General features: G+C 37.1%; 2 protein-coding genes and 1 long non-coding RNA gene across 10 annotated transcripts in view; 2 read left to right on the top strand and 1 right to left on the bottom strand.

Annotated features, from left to right (window-relative positions):
* The window catches only part of LOC143365034 (uncharacterized), a 35,126-nt gene extending 33,444 nt beyond the window's left edge, over positions 1 to 1,682 (bottom strand). The window contains exons 1-4 of one of the 2 annotated variants that reach the window (XM_076805024.1): positions 1,468 to 1,682; positions 967 to 1,208; positions 288 to 665; positions 9 to 203 (exon numbers count right to left, since the gene is read on the bottom strand). In XM_076805024.1, coding sequence (XP_076661139.1) covers positions 9 to 203; positions 288 to 665; positions 967 to 1,208; positions 1,468 to 1,508 — 856 coding nt within the window. In that variant the 5' untranslated portion in view covers positions 1,509 to 1,682. The remainder of the gene's footprint in view (positions 1 to 8; positions 204 to 287; positions 666 to 966; positions 1,209 to 1,467) is intronic. The other variant, XM_076805023.1, reaches the window with a different exon arrangement.
* A 1,117-nt stretch (positions 1,683 to 2,799) lies between these two features.
* On the top strand, positions 2,800 to 6,191 carry LOC143362534 (uncharacterized). Of its 3 annotated transcripts, none has more exons than XR_013083661.1 (5): positions 2,800 to 3,177; positions 3,257 to 3,341; positions 3,447 to 3,510; positions 3,766 to 3,976; positions 5,923 to 6,191. It is a non-coding gene; the product is annotated as an uncharacterized LOC143362534 (long non-coding RNA). The 3 variants fall into 3 exon arrangements; XR_013083662.1 differs by lacking the exon at positions 5,923 to 6,191 and adding an exon at positions 4,242 to 4,501 and having other exon boundaries at positions 3,766 to 4,034; XR_013083659.1 differs by lacking the exon at positions 5,923 to 6,191 and having other exon boundaries at positions 3,766 to 4,196.
* Positions 6,192 to 6,834: 643 nt separating this feature from the next.
* LOC143365163 (uncharacterized) overlaps positions 6,835 to 10,299 on the top strand; it is a 28,950-nt gene continuing 25,485 nt past the window's right edge. For 4 of the 5 annotated variants that reach the window (XR_013084507.1, XR_013084506.1, XR_013084505.1 and 1 more), the window contains exon 1: positions 6,847 to 6,995. The gene's annotated coding sequence lies outside the window, so the exon portion shown is untranslated. Of the gene's footprint in view, positions 6,996 to 10,299 lie in introns of all 5 variants that reach the window. The other variant, XM_076805081.1, reaches the window with a different exon arrangement.

Raw genomic sequence — 10,299 nt, 5'->3', positions numbered from 1 at the left:
CAACTCACCATTCATCTCTTTCATTGCTTTGATGAAGTCCTGTGGATCTTTGAAGGAAACGAATCCAAATCCTTTTGTTTTGTTCGTTCTTTTGTCTCTAACTACTTTCGCCTTTTGAAAACTGGGATATTTGCCAAACACTCTAACCAACATTTCATCTGTGACATCATTTCCTAGGTCTCCGCAAAATATTCGAAAATCATCTGCATATACAAAGAAAATGTTGTAAACTATATCTAAAGCAAAAGAAAATTCATAAACAGTATAAATAATGTTGAGTTAATCACCTTCGTCCCATTCTAACAAAGATTGATCTTCCCATATCTGTCCACCAGCCATCCGAACAATTTTCTTATTTTTCTTTCCTTTGCCCTTTGGATGAGTCTCTTCTGCGCTGGCATTTGCCATGATAGAACTTGCTTTTCCTTGACTAATTGCCAACTCTGCTGCAGTGCTAACTCCTTTCACCTTTGGTTTCTTTTTACTCTCATCTTCTGGGATCTTTGTATTGATAATCTGTTCAATAATTTCTGGATGAATCATTGGTGCTGACGTGGATTCATATGTTTTTGGAGTGGCAGTTAAACACGGGTCCACCATGTTTGGTAAATACGGGTTACTTATCTGTGCGGGTGATGAGTATGTTGTAATAGAAGGAACCGTACCTGTATTACAAAAATATTCCTATAGAATATGTATATCACATAAATATAATTCTATATATAAAATATTGTCGCTGTCTCATAATGTAGTACTCGAATGGAATGCAGAAGGAATTCGCAAAAAAACCATCTAATTGGTCGGCATACATAATAGAGTCACACATATGTCGCTATTCGCTGAGAAGATTACCACTGCTACTGCAGTTGTATCGCAACGCGTGATGGTGAGCTTGGCTCTCCTTGCCTCTGTGCTGTCCTAGGTCTCACGTTATGAGACAGCCACAGTTATTTTATAATGATTTACCTTGTCTTGCTACTTGCTGTGGTATTAACATTGGAGGAGGTGGAGGTGGTGGTGGCGGTGGAGGTGGTGGTGGTGGAAACCCAATCATCGGTGGAAAAGCTAACGTTGCTGCTGCTGCAGCAACAACTGGTGATGGTAGTTCGTGTTGTTCTAATTGTCTAGCTACTTGATTATATGTATTTGCACCGATTACAGGTCTAACCATTGGTGTAACTAACTGACCACCAATTTCAGCCTCGAATCTAAAAAATTGTTCCATCTCATAGTTAGCTAAATTTATGTCTGCATCACATACAAATGTTTAGCGATATGGTTACCTGTATATGCACTTGTATTAATCTATTTGTTTTCTAACAAACAAGCAGTTCAGTATAACATAATATGCAACTTACAAATGATGTGATCATTTCAAGAACATAAATATAGTTCACACAAAATGATAACATAAGAGTTCTAAAAAGGTTAGAGTGTTTATGTATCTTATAACTACATATACATTACCTGTTCATTTCATCTTCCATCTGTCGCAATTTATCATCCATTTTGATATGTCTCTCTGTTAACTTGTTTAAAGTTTTAAATGTACCTTTTTTATTAACAAATTGTTTATATTTCGATATATCTTCGAAATATCGGAACTGTTTGCTTGCAGTTGGAATCAGTGATGAGATATGGGACCAGTCCTGAGCTAAGATATCGGCTAAGATTTCTCGCGCATGCGCGGCGATTTTAGTCTCAGTAAAGTAAAATTCTTGATAAAATGGGATACCTTGATCGCCCTGGAAAATAAAAAAAAAATGGTAGGATGTGATTCTGAAAAATGAATGTATAACATGTGTATGTGTGTATATGTACATTAAAATTTAATACACATATACACTAACGAGCAAAACTGAGTCTACACTATTTGAAGCAACATAACTTTTTAAGAATTAGATCAAATGACTTGAATTTTATTGAGAAGTTAGACGAGTAACTAACATGGGTAACTATAGTTAAACATGGGTGTTAGATTAGTTTATTAGACGAGGTGTAAAAAATTTTTGAAAAAAGTTTGAATTGGTCGGAATCGCAAAAGAAATAGTAAAAGTTGGTTTTTCCAGCTTTTTTATCTGAGCCTGTACTGAAAATTTAAAGAATGTATTTGATTCGCTCGAATAAATTATATCCATGCTGAAAATTTCACCGATATTGGTTAATTCGTTTACGAGTTATAAACGATTAAAAGTGCGATTTTAAGTCGAAAATCGTGAAAAACGGCAATTTTTACACTTTTAAGCGATTATAACTCGTAAACGAATTAACATGCCAGCGCCGTCAGTTATACACCGGTGTACTACATCCCCCCCGTACTCCTCTTCACCCACGCGGTGCTCCACACTTGCGAGGGAATCAGCTTAGATGGCACCACGTTCACGGCACATGTAGGTCCCGCGGATAAATGCGGAACCAAGATGCAGTCTACTCTGCACAGAACCGCTGGGAGACTTTTTATCGATAGTGATAAACTCGTGTATGCAACAGAACAACTTTATTCCACTTCACTTCGAGAGCGTAGGATCGAGACGTCTGTCTCGATCGAGAGTCCGGCAGCGAGAGAGTACATTAGGCGGTTCTCTTGCCTGCATTGCCCGAGGTTGAGAGTGCCAACCTCGTCGGAGCATATTCTCTAGGCGCGTGCCTAGGGGAATGGCGCGGCAGCGCCAATATCCCTACACACATCACGTGATTAAAAGTGATTGGACAAGACTGATGTTCGAATCTTTGCTGCTATTGGACGCTACTATTGAACGGATGGTCTGGAATCATCTCGAATTGAGTTGTCAACTGTTGTCAATTTGTGTCAATTGTTTGATTGTTGTTGCCTGTGGACCACGCGGACCGTTGCTGATCTTCAACAATCTTCAAAACCAGATTTTCCAAGCCTCTTTTATATTATATATAACTTCTTTATATTATAGAAAATTCGATTAATAAGCTCAGGAAATATTGAAAAAATACTTTGCTCAGTGTCAAATCAATTTTAAAAATAATTTTTCAAAATTGAGGGACACTTAGTGAACTTATTTTTGAGCTTATGTTTCGAATTTTACTTTGTACATTAATTATAACATTTTTTAAAGTTTGTTTTAGAATAGTGAGGTGCAGAGGAGTGCAGCAGCAAGTGCAAAAAGTGGATGAAGACATAAGATACATTAAGTATAAATAAAAGTATGATAAATTGCAAGGAAACTATTATGGCCAGCTTAGTAGCTGTATGTGAATCTGATCATGCTTTGTTTTATTGTAGTTAGGAAGCAGTTTGTTTTATAGCGTGGTTTGGCGTGTCCTGTGAGCTCCTTTTTTTATATTTATTGAACTTTCGGAGTTAGCAGGTATATATTGAATATTAAAAATAGAAGTATGATAAATTGCAAGGAAACTATTATGGCCAGCTTAGTAGCTGTATCTGAATCTGATCATGCTTTGTTTTATTGCAGTTATGGGTAAATGCTTAGTTTACGGAAAGTTAAGCAACAATAACACAAATGTGTCACTACACAAGTATGTAAAGATAACATAATCTCTGTTCAGTTTAGTAGTTAAATTAATTTTTTAATCATTTATTTTATTACTCAATTCTTTTTGTTTACTGTTTTTTTAATTCTCACATGATTTTGCATAGATTTGAAATTATCTCTTCCAATTTTTCTTATTCATAAAGCAAAAACTTACTTTAACATATTAAAACTGGCATATAATGTTACTATTTGAGGATTAATATCTGTCTACAGTACTGAACAATATTTCCCATTGCAGTTAGTAAAGATTTCTCTTCACCATGCACATCAAAGACTGCAAATGTAAGGGAGAAGTGTCAAATTGCAACACTACATGACAAAATACAACACGATACCACAATACACCACGAAGTACGGTGAAGAAATTAGATCATATGCAAAGAAGATTGCAGTCCATAACGCAGGAGAATAGAAGACTCAAGCAGCAGGTCAGACGACTGAAAAAAAACGTACACTCTTCACGAGATGTGATACAAGGGTTAAAGGAAAACAGACTTCTGCCTGATAGTGCGTATTATTGCCTTTCTGCTAATCTAATGCCGATGCTTCATTAGAATTATTCAACCGCATGCTCAAAAATAGGAAAAACGTAGGCAAACTCACGCGAGACAAATACCCCCCCCCCCCCCCCCCCCCCACTGCGCGCGTTTGCTTTGACTGTACACTTTTATTGACCGAAAGCGTATTCGTATATAAGGAAAACTCTCAATTTAGCGCTTCCGCACGCAGACGTCCTCAGAACCTGGTATAGTAGTGTAAATGCAGAACCAGGTTTTACTGAGGTATATACAAGCACTTGCTTTACTGCAACAGAAGGAAGGTCTACGTTTGGGTAATCGTCTTCTAACAAAACATATTGAATACCGGAAAATGGTAATGAAAGTGGCCTTAGCTGCGCAAACACTGAGTTCAAGCGTGGCCGAGAGCATTGAGTTTTCTTGGAACGTGCTTCAAATTCCGGAATTTGAAGGTGGTGGAGCAACAGCACGTTTTTTTACGCTGCATCGATACAATATTTGATTTTTTGAACGTCAGGAATCCATGGGGGAGGCACCTCAAATGTCCTCTAAGACGCGATAACGAGGATATTTGGCGTCCACGTTTAATCGCGGAAATTCAATATTTATCTAAAATTAAAGATAAAAATGGAACTTCCATATTCCTCTCCAGGCGAAAAGCGGGATTGATTGGCCTTTTTACCGCAGTTTTATCTATTTTTAATCAAACCAAATGAATCGCAAATGAAATATTTATTATCTTATAAGACGAGCCAAGATCATTTGGAACTCTTTTTTTGCGCTGTTAGAGGCAGAAGTGGGTGGTGCCCAAATCCAACAGCTTCGCAGTTTGTTTCCGCGTACAAGCGACTGCTTGTGCGGCATGACATTTCTATTAATACAGGAAACGTGAGGGCATTAGACAATACTAAAATATTAAATGTATCAAGCGAATCGAAAAAAATACGTGCAATAATAGATAGGTACGATGTAAATGTTTATGACCAGGTACATAATTTGAAAATACGAGAAAAGTACGGGCTCAGTGAACATGTACAACATACTGATTACTTCCCCGAAATGACCGAATTTTTAAATTTCACATGGGCACAGTCTCCAAATCTAAGTGAATTTTCCCAGCAAGTAATTGGATATATTGCTAGCTGGGTTATTTTATCTTTAAAAAAACACAAAAAAATTAGTTGCATTGAATGTTTACTTGCGTGTGAGGAAATAGATAAAAGCGACATTTCTCTACATAAACAAGATCCCACGGCATATATTAAAGCAATTGCGCGTAATTTTTTAATTATACCATCGCCGAGTGTTGTAAAAATTTGTATGTCTACAGAATCCCTTTTTCGAAGAGCATGCAACATAACTTCCGGGAAACCTCCCGTAGAGCATAATTTCCCTGCTGTTTTAGCCGCTAAAGCTTTCGAAAAAATGACAGAAGATACTTTCATTTTTCATGAATTAGAACAACACAATTTAGAAATGTTAAGCGCCGAAGAATTCGTTAGTCATTCTAATAAACTGATTTAAACCGTAGCTGCATGTTACATAGAGCTACGTATGTACGCGGAAACAAAAAAGTATGCTTTAGCTGTAACTGGAACAAATATGCGACATTATTTAACGCGTTTTATGGTTTGGGCCCACCAGTAAAGCTTTGTAAACAATATTATAATGTATTGCATGTATTAATATTATAATGTATTGTAAATAATCGTATGTCGCAATACGTGTGTATTGTTGCTATGTATGCATGATTACTTGCATGTATTATTTTGAGATTTTGCTTAGTTTTGAAGCTGTCAAATTTACTTTTCTGTATGTGGAAGAAAGAATAAATGTGAAAAGTTTAAAATAAATTAAGATTCCTCTTTATTTAACAGATTTCTGATCTAGATTCTGTAATCACCAATAATGTCAGTGTGGATGAATAGTACTGAATCATGGCTCCCTACTAACTTATAATTGCATGGCTCACAAAGATTCACAAACGTTCATGATCGGACATAAAAGAATAACATTGAATACATTCTGTTTAATTGTACGTATATTTATACTTTATACATTATTATAACATATAATTGTACATAAAAGAAATCTATATCATATGTATTACTTGTTTATAAAGTAATTAATAAATGTATTTCAGTATTATTATGAATCTAATTTCATTTACTGCTTCTCGTAAAACGTAATAAATACATACCTCCACTTCCTTTATCTATAATAGTGAAGTAAATGATAATAATGTTTAGAAACATTTTTAAAATTACTATTCACTTTCTGCGAACTTCAATAATCATTACTTCTGTTTCTTTTATATTATATTTATATATTTATTTCATTATTTTCATGAATATCATTTTTTGCAACCAGTTTTTTTTTAATTTTAATGTTCATACAAGTAGTTCGTATTATTCTGCTATATTAATACGCCTCCCTTGTAAATTCAATCTTTCAAACTTCGCGCTAGTTTCGTTAGTACACCGGTGTATAACTGGCGGCGCTGGCATGTAAAGCCAGTATCAATTCGTTACAACTTCTGTACGGCTGGCTTATGGGAATCTCGTATCCATAGTATCTATATCAGTGGTCTCATCACGGAGACTTATTATTGATTATTCCGAACTATCTGAGGGAAGCCTCGCGTAACGGTCACTTCGGGACACCATTGGGAGTAGGGCTGCCAACTCCCTAACTGGGATCTCCCTAACGCAACCTAGGGGAATGGCGACACGAGCGCCATACTCCCTACACAGGTTCGTGTGGTAACGCAACAGTAGACATTATGGGGTACTTCTGGGTACTTCACAGAATGGGGAAAGACCCGATTTAAAGCAGCAACGAGAACATAAAACGGCAAGGATTACTGTGCAGCATCTCAGAGTGTTTCCAGAGCTTGTGAAAGGGATACAGTGATAAAGAAGCGAATACCATTGTCTACATTTGCGTTTCTGTAAGTTAGCAATGACTATTGAATTACGAATTTCTTATTTTAACGACAACAGGTGGCATATAGTTGCATAATTCATTACTTTATAGACTGTGGTACTTTATACAAATTCACATGCTTATTTATGAAAATAAAGATATTATTAACAAAATGGAGAGTAATTATGTACAAAGTGGTTCTGTTCTCCGACTATGATGAAATTTGAATATGTTATGCAGCTAGACATTTTGAACAACTCCACTGGATATATACAGGGTGGCCCACATAACTCTGAACAGCTCAATATCTCGAAAACTATGCCATCGATTTTAAAGTTCTTAGCCTTAAATTGCATGGAACTGAAGGGCCTTTCTGACTACATAAACGTGAAGTGGCCACCCTTCCCCTTTCACGGGGGTGGGGAGGTACCTTTGTAATTTTAAATGGAACCCCCTATAAAATGTTACATATTTAGATTCTACCGGAAAAAACAAGTCATTTTTGTCTGAAACATTTTTTTGTCAGATGCTTCCATGATGAGATATAACAGTTTGAAGTTTCGAGTTGTAGGTACTTGAAGCGCTCGGAAATAGCGTTATGGAATTATACGCAGATAATAATAATAATGCAGATTATGTCTATTTACATGCCTTGAATTCATAAAAGTGGCCTTATCGGAAAAAAGTATTTTGCACACAAAGTCGTTTTCCACAACACCCTGCAGCCACTCACAAAATCTTACGCCGTGATCGTAATCTGCTATCGAAAGCTCTTGTGATAAAACCATGTGATATGGACGATACTTTTGCCGTTTCAAAATTCGTTGAATTGATGAACGACTAATATGTGATGTTTGTGCAAGTGTACGTTGACTAATATGAGGATTTAATGTAATTGCAGCAAGAATACTGGCACTGTTATTTTCATTAGTGACAGCTTCACTAAACCGCTTTTCTAAATTATGAAGCGCGTATAATTCCATAACGCTATTTCCGAGCGCTTCAAGTACCTACAACTCGAAACTTCAAACTGTTATATCTCATCATGGAAGTATCTGACAAAAAAATGTTTCAGACAAAATTGACTTGTTTTTTCCGGTAGAATCTAAATATGTAACATTTTATAGGGGGTTCCATTTAAAATTACAAAGGTACCTCCCCACCCCCGTGAAAGGGGAAGGGTGGCCACTTCACGTTTATGTAGTCAGAAAGGCCCTTCAGTTCCATGCAATTTAAGGCTAAGAACTTTAAAATCGATGGCATAGTTTTCGAGATATTGAGCTGTTCAGAGTTATGTGGGCCACCCTGTATATAGGCATGCGTGACATACGTCATTCTATTCGTTTTCACATGCTGAACACGAAATGTAATTGTCATTTTTGGCGCAAATGAATAGTTTTCGAGATATTCGCCAAATACTACCGCTACTACCTTATGAATACTGCGTATACCAGTGATGGGCACGTACAGGCACGTATACCCTGTGCTGGGATATCGACCAAGATTTTTCGCGCGTGCGCGGCGATTATAGCCTCAGTAACGTAAAATTCTTGATAAAATGGGGTACTTTCATCGCCCTAGAAAATTTTAAAAAATTGTTAATAAAAATAACCGTTATAATCAAAAAGAAAAAATGTCATGGAATAACAATATATTTCGTCGACTAAAATCATATTGGTTACAAATAAGGGATTAAAAGTAACCGAAAATTTTTTCTCTTGTTGGTAAATGTTATTGTTAAGAAAAATTCATTTCGATCGCTAATAAAATTCATTTCGATCGCTCATTCATGAAGAAAATTTGTAATAGTTATTATTAAATAGTACAACTTTCAAATGGTAGACAATCAATTATTTAATAAATTTTTTATTCATAAAATTAATTGCTAGAATCAATATATAATGTGACAAACATGAGTTTTTTCAAATTTTCTGCTGACAAATTACATCGAAAATCACGAAACGTTAGAGCAGAAAAGGTTCATTCAACGCTAACCTGAGTTGCGGGCACAGTGTGAATTATGCACGCTAGTTTCGATAAATACGGGAGTCTATATTTCTGATTTTCCCGGTTGGAAAAATTTTGGAAAATTTTTTTTCAGATTTTGTGTTGTTCTTATGGTCTGTTGATTCGTCTTGTTGTACCAAACCCTCTCGAAAAGGAGTAGACAACTCAGTAATTAAATAAGCAACTGAAATGAATTTTCTCATCAATAATTATTGTGAACAAGTGAAAAGAAATTGAAAAAGAGAGTGAAAAGAGTAACTGTTATTTTCGGTCCCTGGTACTTGTATATATACTTGTATATACATATGAAATATTAAAATTTAATGTACAATATATAGAAACATAAAAATTGTGTGTATATGTATAATATAATTGTGGGATGAATGGTTCATTGTGCATGCGTGCGTGCGGGCGACCGGATCATGTTGCGACGGTCCGGCACCGGTATGTTTGGAAAACTCGAGTGACCGAGGAGGCGTGAATCATCCGCATCCACGAAGCGTCACGCGTATCATAATAAGCGTCCTCTTTGCGAAGCTTGCTCGAACGCGTAGTATGACACGACGCTTCGTGGATGTGGATACACAGCATAAGCCGCGCACATGGTCGGTTACGGAGGGTCGGACGAGGGGAGAGACGAAGGTGTGAGCCACCGAGCGAAGATGCGCACTGCACGAAAGAGACATTGGTGGGGTGCGTAGGCAGCTCAGAGGCCCCTACCGTGCCTGCCACTGAGTTAGGGTATCCCGGGTATCTTTTTCGGGAATCCCTCTTATTTCGAAAATCCCAATTCTTTCGAGAATCTCGACTTTTTCGGGAATCCCGATAAATTCGACAATCTTGAAATTTTCGGGTACCTGTCCCGATCCCGCAAAATGTGGTGTTCCCGACCCGACCCGATATTTCGAGTTCTAGCCCACCCCTAACTCGAATAATTACTTGCGATGAATATTTATTCGGAATATGTTACATCCGATCCACTCGTCGCGAATCGCAACAACGACGAAGAACATGCCGAACGATTAGTACAGTAACTTAATTTATAATTCGGACGGATGATTTATAATTGCACAGTAGGCGCAGAGGTCCTGCGGGCCGTTTCCAAAATTCCGCTAATTTTTATGGCCATCGTAGGAGCCTCGACGGTGATCGTAAAACACCTGGACACCACGTGCGACACAACAGTATGCTGCGACCGGCTGAGTGGTTGTAAATCACGTCGTCGACAAGACGAGACAAGACGAAACTAAACTCTCGATAATTTCCCACCGGGGCCGGCATGGTTTGAAATCCATATACACTCCCAAAGAAAAAGATAGCAC

The sequence above is a fragment of the Halictus rubicundus genome, chromosome 2 (assembly GCF_050948215.1).
Source record: "Halictus rubicundus isolate RS-2024b chromosome 2, iyHalRubi1_principal, whole genome shotgun sequence".
Taxonomy (NCBI): domain Eukaryota; kingdom Metazoa; phylum Arthropoda; class Insecta; order Hymenoptera; family Halictidae; genus Halictus; species Halictus rubicundus.
This window is presented reverse-complemented; position numbering and strand designations above follow the sequence as displayed.